The following is a 22,369-nucleotide window of genomic DNA, read 5'->3' as shown; positions in this document are numbered from 1 at the left end:
TGCCTTTAACACTAGGCAACGCTGAGTGTTGCTTCAATGTCCATGTAATTTGGCATCTATTTCTTCTTCGGGCATCATCACTTCAGTCATTTTACACACTGTTTCCAGCAAGGTATGGTGTTCAAAAGGGAGAACTGGGGTAATAGACTAGAGAGGTGAGCCTAGGGGTGGGGGCAGGGAAGGAGAAACCACACATTAGCTAGAGAGGTTCTGTTTCTTCATAAGATAAGGCACTGACAGAAAATTTCTTAGGTAAAAGGCTGCATAAGAATTTCTTGTCATTTACAAAAAAAAAAAAAAAAAAAAGAAATTGTTGTCATCCATAAATGGTCTATATCTAGGCTCAGTTAGGTAGACCCTGAAAAGTTAAGAACTGATCCCTCAAAGCTACATTGTTACCAGAAACAATTCTAATTCATTCTGAGGCCTTATGGCACATTAGGGAAAGAGAGAGGAAAACAGTCTGGGCACAAAAAGGCATCAGACATTGCTTGTCATTCCACTCGTCAAAGAAAGTGGACCATTCAACAAGCATCATCAGAAAGAAAGTGCTGGCTCAGAATTCCAAATTCTCTTGATGATAGATGACCATGATGGATGTATCTATTTTGTTCCCCCTTTGAGCTCATGCACAATTTAAAAAATGCTACCAGCAACAGTCATAAAGAGCATAAAGAAGTCCTCACCTATGGCTATGCCTAAGGTTATTCAAAGAGAGGGCTATTTGATGTTCTCAATCACAGCAATCTCTTCGCCAGCACAGTGTGGCGTCAAACCATTCAGATAGATACTCTCAGTCTTCAGTAAGGGAGGCAAGACATCCCTCTCGCTGGTCAGATGGTTCACCGACAGGGTCCTCCTACAAGGAGTCAGCTCCTGATTGTGATTTCCAGCCAGTTCTGCCGAGAGCTTCCGCTTGATGGAGGTGGCACGCTGGAACTTGTCATAAATCTCCACACTCAGTCGCCTCCTGGTTTCTTTGAATTCGGCTGTGACGTTGGCTGTCCACTCAGCAGCGTGCGCTCTGAACTCTCCCACCTGGAACATACAAGCAGAGAAAAAATAAAGATATCGACACGCCGGGCAACATTTTCTGTGCTTTATCTTCTGTTCATTTTATTTCGGGATTTTAAAAAGAAGAGTGGAGTAATCTTTTACAGCACTGGTGGTCTGAGAATTGATGAAATTAGGTGGGGTGTACACAGCAGGATTCTATCTTATATAGATGTGGCTCTAACATTAACCTATGAACTTAAACTCTATGAATCAAACTATATTTCAGGGGCTCTAGATGTGCTTGGTTTTTACACATGAATCCTGTCATTGACATTTTTGATGCTGTAAAAAGGCAATCTCTAGCTTTTTAAAAATATTTTTAGTATTTTTTTTCATTTGTACTTAATTTCAAGAAGTACTAGAATGTACAAAGGGCAGTAAGCTATAGTAGAAGGAGCAAGGCAGAATAAAAGAGTCTGCAATATGAACCCAGGTGACCTTGTTTAGTTCTGAAAACAGCAATGCTGTTTGCTCAGATGTCAACCTAGTTTTCAGAGATCAGAAATGGTGTGTGCAAGAGTGTTGTGTCCAACCTCATATTGGTCATTTAGGAATTATCTCTTTCCTAACTAAGCAACAAAATATTTTGTTTCCGCTTTCAGGAAATGCAAATAAATAATAACTGTTAAGTCCACCTTGAAGCCCACTTTGGAAACAGTTAAACCCAAGGCACAGTTTCTCAATAAATGTTTGTGGAATCCGTGAAGTTACTCAACCCGTGGGCTGCTACCTCCTCAGCTGTAGAATAGACATCTTCACAGTACACACCTAACAGGATGGCGGAGCTAATGAATTTTACGAACTGCAAGATTTTATGCATTTATTATTACGTAGTTCTCTTTTGAGAATTAAAGAAAAAATGTGCCATCAATCACCCTGAGTCCATCAGACATTTTCTTTGACCTCTTTCAAAACTGTGTCTGTATGTTTGTGTCCTAAAACAGAAAATATGACCAATCCTATGGGAATCTTTATAATCTCTTAACTAACCAGAATTTAATAATCTAGACTATCACTTAGAATGATCTCCTAATATGGAATAACTCCTCCATTTTCTTCTAGCACTTCTGTTTTCAGCTTGGGAAATCCACTGAACTCATTTCTTAAGTGACCCAGGCTCTCCTTTGCTTCACAAGCAAACAACTATAGCTCTGTTTAATGTATTTAATTTCTGCCCTCTTGATTTTTGTTTTAAAAAATCAACATGGGAAATATAATTGATAGTTTCTAAATGTTTGTACTTATCGGAATTATTGGCGGGGATAGATATGTATGTATATTATAATATGATGTGTACATATACTTGGAAGGAAGGCTATAGATATAAATGTGTGTGTGTGTGTATGTGTGTGTGTGTACTCAAAAACAGAAATGAAACTTCAAATATCCAAGGCAGATAGGAGGATGGTACATGGCAAATCAACTCTTTTTTTAATCCACACATAATCACATATACACATACATTTGGGGATCCACTTTTTATTCTAACAGGCCTTTATTTCCTAGTTATACTGTCCTAACAAGAAATACTTGCTTGATATCTAGGTCTGGCTCTGAAAAAAAAAGCAAAGCTGGAAAAATGAGAACTCTATGGCATGTAGAATCAGCAAGATCAGGCTTTCCTTAACCACTGAGGCAACTTAGGGGAAGCTTGCTGGGAAAGAGGCGCAAAATCTACAGGAATTTATCCTGCAGATACTTACTGTTCCTATAAGGGAACCTGTCCAACTATACTTAGATATACAACTGATTACTAAATATGTAATTCTGTTTTGGGGGGACTCCCAGGTTAGGAAGGCACAGGCAGTATTTATCAGTGGTAACAAACACCCAGTTTGGCTCCCTACAAATCCCATACACACTTACAAATAAACCCTCCCATAGTTTATATTACTTTTCTATTTTCCACCTAAGTCATGTCTCAAGTTTTGGGGCACAGTCAGAACTGATGGACCTAAAATGAAATCTGTTCCATCAGCTTTGTTTTGGTTACCACCACCCTCTTACCTCACAGGCAATCCTTCATGAACAGAAGGGCTGTGGACTTTCACAGAACCCGCCCCCACTTTACTTTGGTAATTGTCTTCTTATCTTAAAAAATATCTTTTTAATATAAAAGTCACAGGCTTTTTGCATCAAAATTCAAATGTTCACCTATATACTTGCTGCTTTTCTGTCTTTTCTAATGAGAATGTAAGCTCTATATACATCCTCAGCACCTGGAACCTCGTATGTAGCACATTTCCAATAAGTACCTGTTAAATGAATAAATATATCACTGCAACTACACATACTTTGTAATCTCATACCACAATGATAGTAATTAGTGTAGGATTTATAGCACACACGCTATCAATTGTTTTTCTTCTATCTGTATACACTAATCTTACTTTCTGCCTCTTCCATCTCAATTATCATCAATATTTTGCAAAGAAAAGGTCTTATAGTACACACATTGTTTTGTACATAGCTTTTTTTCTCATCTAATTTTAGTCCTGTTCCCATGTTAGCACTCATTATTTCAGCTCATAGTTTATATCAGCCACCTAGTGCTCCCCAAGGAGAATGGCTACGGCATGATTTAATCATTCCCCTATTGGTGAATATTTGGATATGTTTAATTTTTTTTTAGGTTTAGCTATTAAAAATAACGTTTCAGTGAATATGCTTGTACCTACACTTTTGCTAATGGTTACAAAGTATTACTGCAAGTGGAAACACTGGGTTGAAAAGCATGAGTATTGATATGGCTTGACTGTGTTCCCACCCAAATCTTATCTTGAATTGTAGCTCCTGTCATTCCCATGTGTCATGGGAGGGACCTGGTGGGAGGCAATTGAATCACCGGGGTGGGTCTTTCTCGTGTTGTTCTCATGATAGTGAATTAGTCTCACGAGATCTGATGGTTTTTTAAAGGGGAGATCCCCTGCATTCGCACTCTTGCCCACTGCCATGTAAGAAGTCCCTTTGCTCTTCCTTTCCCTTCTACCATGATTGTGAGGCCTCCCCAGCCACGTAGAACTGTGAGTTCATTAAATCTCTTTCCTTTATAAATTACCGAGTCTCAGGTATGTCTTTACCAGCAGTATGAGAACAGACTAATACAAATATTTTCTGATTTTGCAGACACTGTGAATTTTCTGTCTGATTTTACTGGAAAGGCGGAACAATGTGCTGGATCTAAACCCCTAAGTTTGAATTCTGGCTCCACCACATACTCATTGTGTGTCTTAGGGTAAGTTTTTTTAACGTCTTTAGCCTCATTTTCTCCTGTGAAGTGGGGTAAACAATAGAATCCTCCCTATAGAGTTGGTATAACAATCGAATAAGTTAATATATTTAAAAGAGCAACACCGAGCACATAGCAGGCACTAGATACACACACAAAATTTTACACAATAGCATGACATAGACCTGTATTACCAATGAGAGTCCTTTTCATTATGGGTGTTTATTGAGCAGTATTTTCAGACTCAGAACTCCTAGCAGCCTCACCATTTCTTTTCTGCACACTTAGGTATAATCTTTGCATTTTTTGTAGCAAAAAGCACCTTATCATTGGCACCAGCACAGAAAGTATTTTAAATATTTTAATCATCTCTTTATTGCAATTTGAATCTTAAGTGGTCCCGATAAGCTGGACAAAGAATGAAAACGTTTCTTAGGCTTGACTGAGTTTTCTCAAGAAGTTTCACAAAGTCACCGTGATCTCACAGGTTGCACTAATGGCAAACACACAGGAATCAGGAACATGTAGAGCCGAGTGCTTCTACCAGTTAGTGATTCCTGCCAATTAGGAAAAGGCTGAATGCAAGAAAGGCTCAGATTTGTTGGAGTCCATAAATTATTAATACTTTGTTATCTTTAGCATTCAATTTCTGTCAGAGGCTAGTATTTTTGTCTAATTTTGGAAACATATTTTTTTCTCATTTCTGTAGAATTCCCAGAGGTGGAAAAGTAAACACTGCAAATCATAAGAGCTGTAGTAACAATCTGTCAGAAATGGGGAGGGAAAGGTGGGGGCATGAATGGCAGCCTCACCTTCTAGCTGTATAACCACATTCTATGTGCCCACAGCTATGCAATTTAACCTTCTTTGAGCTTAAGACTCCTTATCTATAAAACAGGGCTAATAACCTATTTCACAGGACAAGCGAACGAGATATATATACAGCCATGAGCTACATAATGATTTTTTTGGTCTGCATATACAACAGTGGTCCAAAAAAATTATAATACTATATTTTTACTGTACCTTTTCTATATTTAGGTATGTTTAGATATACAAATACTTACCATTGTGTTACAAGTGCCTGCAGCATTCAGTACAGTAACATGCTATACAGATTTGTAACCTAGGACCAATAGCCTACAGTATACAGCCTAAGTGTACAGTAGGCTATACCATGTAGGTTTGTGTAAATGTGCTCTATGATGTTGGCACAATAGTGAAATTGCTTAAAGCCACATTTTCTCGTAACATAGCCCCATCTTTAAGCGATGCACGACCATGTGTATGTGTATATATACATACATATATATGTGTGTGGGGGGGCATATCTGTGTGTGTTCTCAAAATATAAGGGGTTACACAAGTATTAATTATGATGATAGGTGAAGATTATATGGTTTGCCGAGGGTGCTTTAAGTATTTATTACTTCTAAGGTCTAAACATCTTTTAGAGGAGTGCAGGGAAAATTCATGCTATACAGAAATCTACCCTATAGCGGGTTACATTAGGGTGAGGATACACTGCCTCAATTTCCTAAAGATACTGAAAACAATACATTGACTCATAAAAGTGTGCACTTGGGCAACTCATCTAAACCACCAATAACAGTATATGTTCATTTCTTTAAAAAAATCTTATTTTTCTTTTTTTAGTTTTTTTTTCTTTGTTTTGAGAAAGGGTCTCACTCTGTCTTCCAGTCTGGAGTACAGTGGCACGATCATGGCTCACTGCAGCCTTGACCTCCTAGGCTCAAGCAATCCTCCTGGCTTAGCCTCCCAAGTAGCTGGGACTACAGTGCACACCCCCATGCCCAGCTAATTTTTTAAATTTTTTGTACAGATAGAATCTCCTGAGGTTGCCCAGGCTGGTCTCAACTTTGTGAGCTCAAATGATTCTCCTGCCTTAGCCTCCTAAAGTGCTGGGATTACAGGTGTGAGCCACAGTACCCAGCCTGTTCCCCCTTTGTTGTGCCCTTTCTACTATTCTTTACAATACTTTAGGAATATAACTGCCCAAACCAAAGCATGAAAATCAGGAGGAAAAAAAGAGAAAAATAGAGTCCCTCAAAAACTAAACCAAGGCAAGAAAGAATTAATTATTCACATTCCAAAACAAAGAAAAAAGAAAAAAAATATTGACCTTATATTATAGCAAGGGTATCTAATCCTTTGACTTCCCTGGGCCACACAGGAAAAACTAGAATTGTCTTGGGCCACACCTAAAATGTGCTAACACTAATGATAGCTGATGAGCTAAAAATAAATATATTGCAAAGTATCTCATAATGTTTTAAGTTTATGAATTTATTTTGGGCTGTTTTCAAAGCTATCCTGGGCCCCATGCAGCCCACGGACCATGGGTTGGACAAGCTTGGTTTATAGCAATGTAGTCATTTTTCACGAAATAACACATAATCCCCTAATGTACAGACTCACATCTTTTACTGGTGATAAAATTGTCTATTCAAACTCTAAAGATGCTTTTTTGTTTTCAAAGAAATTCAAAAATAAGTTCCTGAGAATATCACATTTATATAAGTAAAATTTTTTCTTAATAGAAATAATGCTTTTGGTGTTCTGGGTAATTAAAATTAATCCTTGTGCATTAAAATACTTTTGCTTCATTGGATTTTTATAAAAAAATCTTTCAGCAACTTAAATAGTATTTCATCTTCCTATAACCAAGCAATCTGCATTACTTAGTAAACCAATCTGAGGACAAAAAGTGAGCAAAAACAGCTCCAAAAAATCACAACGAATGTTCCTACAGGTCATATTATTTACGGAAGAAAGAGGTCTTTACTGGAATTCCATATATTCTTAACTTTCACATGCTGCTCACAGCCCAGGTGATCTGATTTATAAAAGAAAAGGAAGGAAATGGAGTGCTATATATAAACAAGCACTTGTTCTCCGACTCTGCTGGAACTGTTCTCATCCACCTCGCTAAGTTCTCTGTCCTTAACTCGCCGGATCTTCACAGCTGCAAATGGCACTGCTCCGTCCCTCCCAATCAGTGTTTGCTCTTAATTTCTGAGTCAGCACACTCTCATGGCTGTTGTCTTACTGTTCGGGTCAATTTTCTCAATCAACTTTGTAGCTTCATTTTCTTTTACCCTCCTCCTTAACTACCTTTGTTCTGCAGGGTTCTATTTTCATTCTCCTTGGATAATCACATCCTTCCGATTGTTTCAATTACCATCTATTTGCTGATGACTCCCAAATCCATATTTCTAGGTCAAATCTTTACTGAATTCCGCATCTGTATAACTGACTGCTTATTAAGTCTCTTCACTTTCGATGGCTCCCAGGAATCTCAAACTTAATATGTCCCTAAGTGAAATCATTTAACTTCTTTAACTTTGTTGTTGTTGTTGTTGCTGTTTTTACATTTAATATAGCATCGTGTTACCACTAAGTTTCCTAAGTTGAACTTCAATATAATCCCTTGCTCCTCCTCTTACTGAATCTTACATCAAGTTCTTATTCAAATTTGTTCACTACAGCAACTCTTATATCCAGCTCTAATTCTTGCTTATTTGCTTCTTTTCCTCTCAATTCCTTCACTTCTTTCCATTCCTATTGTCAAAACTGTGGAAGAGTCCACCATTTTGGCTCATGTGCATTACTTCTGTGGTCTGCTAACCAGTCTTGCTGACTTAATTCCCTATCCCCTCAAATGCATTCTCCACGCAGCCGCCAAATTGCCCTGTAATGAACACAAATCAACTTAGTACTTTCCTCTGCATAAAACCAATTGATTCCCGTTTCACTCACAATAAAGTTCCAACTCTTTAAAGTGGCTCATGTAATCTAGGGCTTACCTACTGTTTCAGCCTCAGTTCTAATTACCACCTGTCTCAAACTCCACTTCAGGGGCCATCCTGAACGTTTCTTTTATTTCCTCAAAATCCTACTCTTTCTTTTGCCTTTGTTCACATTTATTACCTATTTTTCTCTCTGTCCAGAATGCTGTTTCCCAGTCCCTCTCTAGCATATTTCCTACTCACGCTAAACTGGACATCCTCATGGAGCCATTTCCCGATCCTCTAGAATACATTAGAATCATCTGCTAGTTGTACCCATCCCCCTCTGTACTTCCCTAGCATTACTGCTCAACACAACTTATTACAATTACTAGTCTAATTGCTCTCCTGACTTCATGACACTAGAGAGGATAAGTCCACCATATTCTATTCAGTATTCCCAGCTCCTAGAAGAAGGTACATCGTGAGAATTCTGTCAGACTGTTGGATAAATGGGTAAGTGAATAAAGGACAACCAAATAAATCACATTTTTGATACACAATCCAGTACAAAGAATCTGCTTCCTGGTTGACTGTGTTGGGGATAATCTTGATCCTCTCAGCAGGAAGATGCAGCCGGTGAAAAGCACTGACTCATAGCCATTGCTATTCATAGTAAAGGTCCAAAATATGTTTCCTCAAACTAACTTTTTAGTCATTGCAGAGACTCCTCAGCATTCTAAGAAGCCTATGATGCTAATATCTCATTCTCAAAGTGAAGAACTTCACGCCTATTGTATATGTAGATCCTTTAAATCAGATTTTCTTTCTTTCTTTTCCTTTTTTTCCTTTCTCCTTACCAGCCCTCTAACTCTTTTCCCCTCTCTCACCACTTTTCATGACAACACCTCACCAGGCTATTCCAGAACCTGGACTTTATCATCTTTACGGAATGCAATCTGTGAAGTTAAAGAAAGGTTGGCCAGGCGCAGTGGTTCATGCCTGTAATCCCAGCGCTTTGGGAGGCCGAGGTGAGTGAATCACGAGGTCAGGAGATTGAGACCATCCTAGCCAACATGGAGAAACTCCGTCTTTACCAAAAATACAAAAAATTAGCCAGGCGTGATGTCATGAGCCTATAGTTCCAGCTACCCCGGAGGCTGAGGCAAGAGAATCGCTTGAACCTGGGAGTTGGAGGTTACAGTGAACTGAGACCACACCACTGCACTCCAGTTTGGGCAACAGAGTGAGACTCTGTCACAAAAAAATAAATAAATAAATAAAATAAAAAAGATATGTTAACAATTTCACTTTAGAAGAATCACTAACATCTTCCTCTGCAACTATAAGTGTTAATCCTCTGATAGCTTTTCAATGGAGCAAAGTCTCATGATTCCAGAGGCCTAGAATCTGCCTCCTCAATAAAGGTTCCAAACCTTACCATCCTCAGGTTATCTAACGTACCTCAAATAATATCAAGAAGGCCCTTGTCATGGTGGTAACATAATTTGAAAACAAGCACTTGCCATATTTCAACATTTTTAGAGTAATTTTCTTGAAGTACATGAGATTGATAGGGTGGCCTAAAAAGGATAAAAGTTCCCTATTCTAGAAGTTCACGATTTATGAAGTTTACAGTAAGCTCATTTGTAACCATAAGGAATAGTTAATACTCCACTGACTCCAGTCAGCTATGTGGCCAATTTTTTGAAGGTAAGGACCATTGCTCTGTTTCTTATCAAGTTCAACTTTCCTTCCTACCTTCTCCACACTGCAACATCTTGGATAGTGCTATGAGTATAGTAATTTAATAAAATAAGTTTAGTGTTTAGTCTTCCCAACTAGATGGTAAGTTAATGACAGAGGCTATGCATTCTATCAATTTCTTCTCCTCATAATAGTACCCAACATGGTAATTTGAATAGCCCAGACTCCTACACACATTCTAACTGACTGGTGAGAGAAATCTGTGACCATTGACTGACACAGCCCTCCTCCTATACAAAAACATTCTGGATATGCAAAGGTGATATTTGCATAGGTTCTCTACCAGTGTGTGTTGGTATAGCCTGAAGAGAAAGCAACTTATAAACTAATTTTAATCACACTAAAATCTTCATGTCCTTTGATAAAAGTCAATAATTTATAGAAATTAATTCTGACCACGAATTTTCAGCAAAGGAAAAAGCAAGTATGTAAGAAGATATTCTTTGAGCCATATTTTTAATAGCATAATCTTGAGGCTAATAAATGTCATATATGAAGTTAATGTTTATGAAAAGACTTTCAGCTACTGAAACCACTTTTCTTACTACTATGGTTATATTAAGTGATAAAAAAATTGCATTTTTACCAACTGATTATAGCTTTGTAAAATAATGGATGCATATAAGGATATACAAAATAATACTAAAGTTTATAGCATTATTTTAAATAATATCTTTCTTCTAAAAATGTCCAAGTATGAAATACAGTTGTTAACTGTCTTAATGATGAAGTGTGGCTGCAAAACCGAACATTCACTTGTTGCAGAGTAAACCCAACTTATTAAGTGATAAAAAATAAAATAAAATTGCATTTTTACCAACTGATTATAGCTTTGTGAAATAATGTATGCATATAAGGATATACAAAGTACATAAAAATGGAAACTATGGATTTTAGCAATTACCTGTTGAGTATCTATTATATGCCAAGTCCTGGGCTTAGTGTTAGCTTTCTTGAAGTAAAAAGTTATTTATGTAGTATTTTTATTTCCTTTTAAGTTTCCCTTTACTGGTGTTATATTATACAGTAAACAGCATATCCAGCCCTAAATAAACCTTGTGGAGGCAGAGTTCTTTATTGGGTGCTGTTTATTTGCTCAACACAATCTAAGTATCAGAATTGGACTGCAATCGCCCCTGATTCAGGTATCACAGTAAAAAAATACCTGAAGAAGGTATTTAATTTTCAATGGTGTAAAGAAATTTTAAAATGATTGAGGTTATTTGAGTCTATATTTCCGAATTGTAGTTCTACACTGATGACTAAAGTGTAATTCATTATATTTTACTACACACACAGGAGTGTGATTAAGGGTAGTTACCAGTCCTGAATTTCATGTTTGCATAATGTTTTCACTTCTGTAAGTTTCCTTGGCTCTCTCTAGCTCTACTCCAGGTCATTTGAGTAGTTATTTCCTTCTCACAAAAAGTATAACATGATTTAAAGAAAATTGTCAGTCTTTTCAGTTTGAAAAAAGATTTTTTTTACATTGCATTTTTTTAAGTGTTTGGTCTTTATCAAACTGCATTTCTAAGGAGATGATTTTCCTCCAAACAACTCTGCAAAATGCTAACTCCCTATTTTTGCAAGAAAGTAAAGCCAATTTTTGAGGAGCAGTACTTCTTGATACTTTTTCTCCCTCTGATGTTTTTGAGCCATGCATCTGTGATAGGAGGACCGGAGGATGTATCATCCTACCATGACTTTTGATAGAACAGTTTCCAGAGTCAGTTTCATGTAAAAACGTTTTCTCCACATGGCAGAAATGATTGGCTCCCCTCTAACTGGGGTTACCTAGAATTTCAGTGTTGAATAGTAGCTAATACCCAGGAGGTTCTCCAATTTTCGATAATGCTGTTGCATGAGTCCTGTTTTCCATAAAATTCAACAATCACCAAGAGATTGGACATCGTTTCATTTTCAATATGCTGCCTAACTTATCTATATAAACTTAGACAACTCCTCAAATTTAGACTAATTCTAAACAAAATTATTTACTTAGCTTAATTATCTATTTCACTTTGACCTTCAGAGCCATCCAAAGCTTTGTTCTCCTGAACAAGGCTTTAGCACTCCCATGCCTTTCCATACATTGGAAAACCTAACATTCTCTGTTCAGTTCCCGCCCCGCCCCCGCCCCCAGTATACTTTCCCCACCTACCTGTGAGCTTTGAAATCCTGCAATACTCTTTATAGAGTTTTGATTTCTGGTCATGAATAAAAGTATAAAAATCAAAATTTTCTAGTACTCTAAATAGTCCATCTCCAAAAGATGAGTATCCCAACAGCATTATTACAATTACTTGCAGTCAGCCACCTTAGAATAGAAATATATGGTATGATTTGGAAGCATGGAAACAGCAACTCTGCCAGGTGTTCTATGGTAAGAGAGCAATTCATATTTTCTTTCTCTCAAAGACCCTTCCACCATGCATTCCTTTGACTTACTGCCTTCCCTTCTCACTTTATGTACAAGGTCATTTTTCCCTCCCCTTGCAGTCCTACAATCTTGTCCTAATCAGTTCCTTCCTATGGAGCTTATCTGTATTTTCATTTGAATTGGCTGTACTTTCCCTTCTTAAGTAATCTTCAACTGACTATAAATAACTGTCGTTTGTCAAAGGTAAGCCAGTCCCTGTCCCAGAATCATCACTAGATAAGGGATTTCTACCTGAAACTCCGTAAGGTTTTTCCAATTACCAACAGCCAACTCAAGTGTCGATAATACATTTTCTTCACCAGAAATCAAACTACTGAGGTCTTCTTGATCTTTGACCAGGATTTTTTTCCTGTCCCTTTTTAAGGTGGGATTTTAAGTTTAATTTGCTTTTCTCGGTGCTTGAATGCTTGTATACCTTAATGCTTTGAGGAAAACTAAAATATTAAAAGTAGTTAGCTGGCCGGGCGCGGTGGCTCAAGCCTGTAATCCCAGCACTTTGGGAGGCCGAGACGGGCGGATCACGAGGTCAGGAGATCGAGACCATCCTGGCTAACACGGTGAAACCCCGTCTCTACTAAAAAATACACAAAACTAGCCGGGCGCGGTGGCGGGCGCCTGTAGTCCCAGCTACTCGGGAGGCTGAGGCAGGAGAATGGCGTGAACCCGGGAGGCGGAGCTTGCAGTGAGCTGAGATCTGGCCACTGCACTCCAGCCTGGGGGACAGAGCGAGACTCCGTCTCAAAAAAAAAAAAAAAAAAAAAAAAAAAAAAAAAAAAAAAATTAAAGGAGTTAGCTGAGTTAAAAACATCTCTGTAGTTAAATTTGTAAAAATAATTAGAAGCCTACTTTGCATTCCAATTTCAGCAGTTGCCTAGACTAAAATTCCTAATAATTATCATTAATTCATTTTCTAAAGTATTGATGTTTCCTTGTATTGTTGAACTGTGCTGGTAAAAAGAACATTTCCAATTATTCTCTTTACCAACCAGGTTTAAAGAAAAAAAAAAGCATAAAAGGATTATTTAAGTATCACATTATCTTGACAGAACAGTACATGATGTTTTCTCTGGTTGTCAGAAAAGTATATGTAATATTCATAAAGTCTCCTTAATCTAACCTGCTTTTTTTGGTTAGTAATTTCTCTACTTCTTTAATATTACACATATTAATGTGACTGTGTAAAGATGAATTACAAGAGTACTCAATCTTTTTAAATAAAGACAATGTCAAGAAAAATAATACTAAAATTTATAGCATTATTTTAAATAATATCTTTCTTCTAAAAATGTCTAAGTATGAAATACAGTTGTTAACTGTCTTAATGATGAGGTGTGGCTGCAAAACCACTCACTTGTTGCATAGTAAATTCAACTTATTTTTTGTCATCGTATCACTGAGCACCCTAGAAATTCTCTTCACTGCCCTGCTATTGGGGTTTCTTTAACAATCCATTTTATGAAGCTCATCCAAATTACACAATATCTTATTGTATTGTAAAGATGATAATATAGTTTGGGTAGTTGTCCCCACCTAAGTCTTATGTTGAATCACAATCCCCAATACTAGAGGTGGGGACTGGTGGGAGATGTGTGGGTCATGGGGGTGGATCCCTCATGGCTTGGTGCTGTTTTCATGGTAATGGGTTCTTGCCAGATCTGGTCATTTAAAAGTGTGTGTCACTCCCACCCCACTCTCTCTTGCTCCTACTTTTGCCATATTACGTGCCTGCTCCCACTTTGCCTTCCATGAGGAATAAAAACTTCCTGAGGCCTCCCCAGAAGCAGATGCTGCCATGCCTGCTGTACAACCTGCAGAACCAGGAGCCAATTAAACTTCTTTTCTTATAAATTACCCAGTCTCAGGTATTTCTTTATAGCAATGCAAGAACAGCCTAAATACAGATGAGGATACTGAGTTTCAGAAACAATATAATTTGTGTACTTAGATAAAATTTCATATACTGTTATATGATTGAGCTATAGTAACTAGATGCAGTTGATTCTTGAACAATATGCATTTGAACTGTTTGGGTCTACTTATACGTGGATTTGGTTCTGCCTCTGCAATCACTGAGACAGCAAGACCACCCCCTCCCTTTCCCCCCAACTCCTATTAAACCTACTTAACATGAAGAAAATCAGAATGAAGTCCTTTATGATGGTTCATTTCCACTTAATAGTAAACATATTTTCTCTTTCCTGTGATTTTCTAAATAATATTTTTATTTTCTCTAGCTTATTTTACTGTAAGAATACAGTACATAAGAATATACAAAACATGTGTTAATTGACTGTTATCAGTAAGGCTTCTCAATAGTAGCCTATTAGTAGTTTTTTTGTGTTTTTCATTTGTTTGTTTGTTTGTTTGTTTGTTTTGAGACAGAGTCTCACACTGTCACCCAGGCTGGAATGCAGTGGTGCGATCTCGGCACACTGCAACCTCCGCTTCCCTGTTTCAAGCAACTCTCCTGCCTCAGCCTCCCGAGTAGCCGGGACTACAAGCGCCTGCCACCATACCTGGCTACTTTTTGTATTTTTAGTAGAGACAAGGTTTCACCATGTTGGCCAGACTGGTCTCAAACTCCTGATCTTGTGATCCACCCACCTTGGCCTCTCGAAGTGCTGGGATTACAGGCGTGAGCCACCACACCCAGCCACGTAGTTTTTTAAGGAGTCAAAAGTTACACAAAAATTTTTGACTGTGCAGGGAAAGGGGTCAGTGCCCCTCACTCCTGCATTGTTCAAGGGTAAACTGCTATTTGTCAGGACAATGTGGAAACTCTACAAGTACCACTGTCTGATGACTGGGGCGGTTGTAGTGATGAGGTGGTGGGGGGTAATCATCCGTCTGTTGTTCAAGTTCTTAAGGAATTAAAAAAATACCAAGTCAAAAGTAACAACTGAATAAAGAAGGGGGCTGCAATCTTAAAGTCATTTGCTATAATATGCATTCATTGTGTATTTAGCAAAATCAAAACATTTAATGATGTTTCAAAACTCATTCAGGAAACCTAGATTTAATAGTATTTATTTATAACAAAAGGGCATTTTATGTTCACTGCAACAACACAAGACCAGTCCACTAAAACATGGTTTTGCTTTCTTTTCTCTTTCTCTCCCTTTTCTAAACAATTCAGCCCCAAAGCAGTGAAATGGAGCAGAACTAGTTAGCCATCCATGCAGTTGGTTTGGGAGAGGGCCATGGTACCAGAGTGAAATGTCAGAGCCAGACCAGCATGAGAAGAATGTCTACTCAAGGGATGGCAGCAGAGTGTGGATGTCAGAGTCTGAGATGGGTGACGAGGTCAACCCAAAGAGGGACGCCCAGCACATAGTGTCAGAGAGCAAGCAGGGTCGAGAGGGTGTCCCTGCAGGGTTCCTGATGGTGGCATTAGCGGCAACTCAAGATTGGCTACATACAAGGAGACTGATCAAATAATATATTGAAAATAGCAAGAATCAGAAGCTTCACCATGGATGAGAAAGGAATTACAACTATAAAAAAGCAGAAAACCAGAAGTAACTCTATTATATCAGATCAGAACTAGAGGTACCAGTATGAGTTCATGGTTCTCAAAATATATAGACATAAACAGGTATGGAAATATCTGTATGCATGAATATAAAATATATTCCTTAGCTCTATCAACTAAGAGTGTGTGAGAGCAGTGATATCCTCATTAGCAATAAACACTCAAATATTTTTCTCTAAATATTATTGTCCTTTATCCACTATAAGAAATGATGGCACCTTGGAGAAATGGCAGATTCAGGGCTAGGGTAGAGAAACTAATTTGAGTCTGGAACATCTAATGTGCTAGAGTATAAGGAATTGCTCAAGGGATAATGGGGATATGCCAAAAAGACAGAGAAGTTTCAAGGGGCTCCCAGTGGCCAAGCCTTAGACAACTTGAAGATCAAAATAAATGATTATAACAGATTACAATCCATTGATTACAGCAGAATCCCATAAGTCTGTGTTCACATAAATAAATAAACAATAAATTGACAGTTTGATGATGAAAGAGATAACGATAAAATCTCAAAATGCCTGTCCAAAAAGTATGCATTAAATACACAGAGAAAAGAGCAGACTTCCAATGGAAAAGGCTGGCAGACAACACCTTCTGTCATCTGGTTAATATCACGAGTCATGGGACGAATCAAAATTCTGTGTCATCTGACAGATGCAATGAGAAGAGCCTTCCCTGTGCTATTTAGACTTATGTTGGGTATCAACTCACTTTGACATTTATATTTCAGTGGCGCATTTAAGGAGATACATAATAGTTATAATTAAATGTCAGGGTTTAAATTGCAGTGATAATTTTCTTTTCTAACTACTTAACCTAAAATGAAATATTTATGATTTAAACTAAAATCTTAAAATAGGCATGGACAGGATAGGATCTTCAAAATATCCTCAGAGAGGTCACATGCAACATAGGTGAAGACCAGTGCTCTGGAACGCTGCTGGGCAACCCCAGTACAAACCTCTTTTCTTTATGAATTATCCAATCTCAGGTACGTTTTAGAGCCACTCAAGAATGGACTAACACAAATGTCTAGTTGGTAAAATCAAAGATGTATTTCTTTCCTCCAGATTTATGTATCTCTGTGAGTTACCTTTTGCAGACATGACAGCCATTAAATTAATCATCAAAATAAACTGCATGATGAAGCAGAATTGGGATTTGCTACAAGTGTTAAATCCAAATCTGAAAAAATAATTAAGCATACAAATCACATTTCTCCTATTATTAACGTTTAGTGAGAGCAAAAAGGTTTGTATTATCAATAAGTATAATTAAAATATTTTAGCACTATTTCATACTCATTTAACATTTGTATTTTTGTACACATTTTAAACATGTATATTAGTACAGAAACAGTAGTACATCTTTGCAACTTATAAATATGCATACATTGCAGGCACATGCTAAACATTTTTTTACTACTAATAATTTACGAGAAAATTTTGGAGATCATAGGAGAAAAGAAAGGGTTGATGAGAAGTAAGGGGGGAAACAGGACATGTAGGAGGGATGCTACTGTGGTGGACCAGGGAGAGAAAATGGAAGTTTTAGAAATAGTGAAGCATGCATTAAAGTGGTGGTATACAGACTGAAAATGGAGGAGAGCATTTACATGCTTTGTTCACGGAAACACTAGGACTTGTGATGCGTAAGTCATGGAGGTGAGAAAGAAGACAGCATCAGGAATGACTGAAAGGATTCTGGCATGAGCAACTGGATGAATGCTGGGTAATATTTCCTAAGACTGGGACATTAGAGTAGGACATTGTGGGGGAGCGATACTAGGATTCCATGTGGGTTATGTTAAATTTGAGGTGGTAAATAAGTGGTTGATTTAAAAAATATTCCCCTTCCCAGCTACTGCCATCCTCTTGGGGGAGTTTCCATTTCTCTGTCAGTGACTCACCTTCAGACTTTCCAGCACTTTAACCTTTGCTGTAGGTCAATATCCACTCCCAGGTTCATAGAGTGGATCGAATCTCAACCACAACTCTAATCATTCCAGCTGCTTTACTGTATTTTCACTATTATCCTATACTGTGACTGCATTAAGTCTTGTGGACAGTTGGTTCATTAGTGCCTTAGTGAAGTGGTCCCCTTTTGACTCCTTCCTTCCCTCCTCTATTCCCCTGTGAAACATCATCTCTTCACTGTCCCAGGGTCTTAGGAATTTCTTCTTTGGACTGCTATTCTAGCACTGTATCATGTCTACTGGTTCATGTCTATCATCACATTTCCTATTAGACTCTGGTCACTGAGGGCTGAGGCTGTGTCCTATTCATCTTTCTATCTCCAGCACCAATCTCAGTGCCTGAAATATAATGGCTGCCCAACAGAACTTTAAAACCCGGAATTGTGCAGATAAAATTAACTGCTTTTTCTTTTAACTACCCTAAGTCCATCATAATAATTAAATCAGACTTATCAGTGTTCAAAAATCCAGTTCAATAAACCAAAGGTGGTTATTTTAAAATTTAAAGCCATTAAATCTAGTTTGCATTCATATTGCAAATTCTGTTCCAAGAAGTGACAGATTTCTTTTTCCTGGGAAATCAAGGGAAGAAATTATTTAGGTTTCTTGGGCTAAAGTAGTCTCTGATCAAGTTAGTTACCAGAATTAGTGTCAGTGCAAGTTATAGATGAGCAGCTGGAGAGTTTAAGAGTGTGAAAAGGAAGATGAGAAGTGAGTAATAAAGAAGGGAGAAAAGAACAAGTTTTCATTTTGTGGTTCTTTGTTGCTGTTGTTTTCAGAGGTTAATGCATGTATATCTAAATACATGCTCCATTGGTTTAATAATATCTTTATCACATTTAAACTCTGCCTAATGGAATGTGGGAGAAAATATTCAACATGGTTTAAGCAGATCCAGGAAAATGATTTTTCCAGTTTCTTTTTCAAAGGTGAAATTGCTTCCAGAAATTTGTCTTAAGAGTAAACTCTCCCATGTACAATTGCACGGGTGTGGGTGGTGGACATTTATAGCAATCCTCTGAAATAACTGACAATCCACTGATGAGCCAGTGTTCACTTTGACACTGGATAAAATGAAATACCCAGGCAGTAAAAGAAATATAAGCCCAAAGATATTTTCCAAGACTTGTTTTAGATTTGGAAAAAAATAAGTAATGTGTATTTATACATTTATTTCATCGTCCCTGCAGTTAGTCTTTTACTCCTCTTCTTTCTGTTTTCAATGATATCAATTACAGACCATAAAATTTCTAGGAGGAAAAACACAATCTCTATCATTAGCACAGAAGAAACAGCTTCAGTTTAAGACAGGTTACTGCCAGCAATTCTAATCATAGTCTATAGCTGTGCTGTTTGCTTCACAGCCACTGCCATTGTGGCTACTGGGTGCTTTAAATGTGGCCAGTCTGATTTGAGATGAGCTCTAAGTGTAAGATATACACCAATTTTGAAGATTTATTGTTAAAAAAGAACATAAAATATCTCACTCATGACTTTTATATTATTCAATATTTGCATGTCAAATTATGGTAGTTTAGATATGCTATTGGGTTAAATACAACATATTATTAAAATTAATTTCACGTGTTTATTTTTACTTTTTTAGTAAGACTATTAGAAAATTTAAAATTACATGTGTGGCTTGCATTTCTATTTGTATTGGAAATAGAAATACAGCATTCTATATATTATATATAACATATATAACATACAAGTAACATACATAGTATATATAATAGCATTATGTATAAAAATACTACATATTAAATATATTATTATATTACATATACTAATCTATGATATACAAAATATATATTATATCATATAATAAACAATATTATACATAATATAGATGCATTATAGAATATATTACATATTATCTAATATACAATATTAATATATATTCTGTATTAGTGGTTACTTTATGAAGTGCTAGTCCACAGAGTCCTTTCAACACCATGTTTAAACTGGACTACAATAAATCATGCTTTTATTCTTTTATGAATATGTGAAAAAAAGTTCAGAAATCAAGAAAATAAACCAAAATTGGAAAACAATGCAAAATCAGAAATATCCCTCATCCGATTTCAACAAGTAAAAGGAGCAGAGAGGGTCTAATAATGCAAAGTATTCATGCACATTAAGTGAATGCTCACAGCTGCCTTTCCCAAACTAAATATAGCACTGCCAAATTAGTTCTACAGAAATGCTGCTCACTGCGCAGGACATGCCCTGTCTTACAAGCATGCTGCTGTATTTTAATTAACTTGGCTAAACTGTAATGAGGATGCCTAAGAAACAGGAAGAAAAGTCAGAAAATAAAATAAAGGGCAATGGAAATATTGTAGAGGTGGCAGGAAGGCAAGGCTGGCATCTCACCCCAGAAGAGTGCAGGGGCTTACCCTGAAGCTGGTGAAACAGATCAGAAGTGCCGTGGGCCTGTCTCCCCAGCTGTATCCACTGATGACTTCTGAATTTGGAATATGGGGAAGAATAATGCCTCTGAATGTAACGATAAAATATGGGACTCTTCCATTGTGAAAGGAAATCAAAGAGCTATACTTCAGTGTCCTTTTAACAAATGTTCCTAAACAGTATCCTAAGGTAGCATGATGGACACACACATGGCCACCCTTTGTCTGTGGCCATCAGAGCTGTCCAAAGCATCTACTTATATTCCATGAAAAGTCAAGGACTGTGACAAGAGAGAAAATGAAATGGAACTCCTTCACTCCCACTGCTAGTCACCTCAGGCAAACTTTCATATGTAGCACTTATGATATCACTTTATGCTTTAGAGAACACGATTTGACCTATTTTTTTTTTATCCATTTAACAGGGAGCTGTGTTATAATGGGTTTCTGTTAAACCTTGGTCTAGTTATTCTAAGAAGCCTGTATTACATCAAGTAATAAAGGGGTAAGAAATATTCAAGAAGGAGAGAAGAGGCAGAGGAGAAGCAAAGAATTCAAATGCCTCTCCTGGTGCCTTATCAGTATTACCTATTATCTTTTATTTGGTATTAACTGAAAAAAATGGCTTCTATGAAGCCATTTAACAGGGAGCTGTGTTATAATGGGTTTCTGTTAAACCTTGATCTAGTTATTCTATGAAGCCTATATTACATCAAGTAATAAAGGGGTAAGAAATATTCAAGAAGGAGAGAAGGGGCAGAGGAGAAGCAAAGACAATTCAAATGCCTCTCCTGGTGCCTTACCAGTATTACCTATTACCTTTTATTTGCTATTAACTGAAAAAAAAAAAAAAACCTCCCAGCTTCATTAGCTTCATTATCTCAATGCTTAGTGAGAAGGAACTTTTTTGTCTTTGTCTGATTTTAACACCTTCAAGGCTCATAACAAAGCTCTCAAAGGCTTTAACTATTCCCAAGTTTCTCCCTCACTAGCCTCCTTATCATCTTTCTTTCAGATGTAAAAGTTGGGTGCTCATGCATTTCAAATAATGGAAGATAAAGACTGCCAGGAAAAGAGAAAGGAGGAGAGAATTAATCAGTTCATTTTTCTCCAGTTTTAAAATACCTTCAAACTGCCAGTTTCTCCAATAAGGGACAATCCATATAGACATGATTTTTTTTTTTTTTTTTTTTTTGGTTTTTGGTTTTTCAATTTTATTTATTTATTTATTTATTTATTTTTTGAGACAAGGTCTCACTCCCATTGCCCAGGCTGAAGTGCAGTGGCATGATCTGGGCTCCTTGCAACCTTGACCTCCCGGGCTCAAGTCATCCTCCCACCTCAGCCTACTGAGTAGTTGGGGGTACAGGCATGCCACAACACCAGGCAATTTTTTTGTACTTTTTGTAAAGACAGGATTTTGCCATGTTACCCAGGCTGGTCCTGAACTCCTACGCTCAAGGGATCCACCTGCCTTGGCCTCCCAAAGTGCTAGATTACAGGCACGGGTCACTGAGCCTGACCATGATTGCTTTGTGAGACAACATACCCAGCTATCTCAGAGCTTTAGTAAACACAAGGGTACGACGCTATTCATGGATGTTGATATGGTTTGGGTGTCTGTCCTGACCCAAATCTCACGTCAAATTGTAAATTCCAGTGTTGGTGGTGGGACCTGGTAGGAGCTGATTAGATCATGGGGACGGATTTCACTCTTACTGTTCTCGTGATAGTGAGTGAGTTACTGCAAGATCTGGTTGTTTAAAAGTGTGTAGCTCCTCCCCCACTCTCTCTTCCTCGTGCTCCAGCCATGCAAATCCTGCCTGCCTCTCCTTAGCCTTTCACCATAATTTTAAGTTTCCTGAGGCCTCCCCAGGCATGCATCTGTACAGCCTGCAGAACGGTGAACCAATTAAACTTTTCTTTATAAATGACTCAGTCTCAGGTATTTCTTTATAGCATTGCAAGAATGGACTAATACAGATGTCAAATGTGGATAAATAGAACATATTTGTAACAGTAAACCTGTTCAAAGAGGCAATGGTGTAGAAATATAAATGTAGAGTTGTTTTGGCCTCAATTAGCAGTACCATATTAGAGATGAATGCAAAGACCCACAAATGGACAATAGGATAAATTGATTAAGATAGAATATTTATTAAATATACAATTCTAGAGCTTTGACATTACCCAAGAACTTTTGAGAC

At 37.4% G+C, this 22,369-nt stretch overlaps 1 protein-coding gene across 4 annotated transcripts in view; it reads right to left on the bottom strand.

The window, feature by feature from the left end:
- Window positions 1–281: 281 nt before the first annotated feature.
- LOC105493522 (potassium two pore domain channel subfamily K member 2) overlaps window positions 282–22,369 on the bottom strand; it is a 235,399-nt gene continuing 213,311 nt past the window's right edge. For all 4 annotated transcript variants that reach the window (XM_011761223.3, XM_071080635.1, XM_011761222.3 and 1 more), the window contains exon 7: window positions 282–1,038. In XM_011761223.3, coding sequence (XP_011759525.1) covers window positions 721–1,038 — 318 coding nt within the window. In that variant the 3' untranslated portion in view covers window positions 282–720. The remainder of the gene's footprint in view (window positions 1,039–22,369) is intronic.

Source organism: Macaca nemestrina, chromosome 1 (assembly GCF_043159975.1).
Source record: "Macaca nemestrina isolate mMacNem1 chromosome 1, mMacNem.hap1, whole genome shotgun sequence".
Lineage (NCBI taxonomy): Eukaryota > Metazoa > Chordata > Mammalia > Primates > Cercopithecidae > Macaca > Macaca nemestrina.
This window is presented reverse-complemented; position numbering and strand designations above follow the sequence as displayed.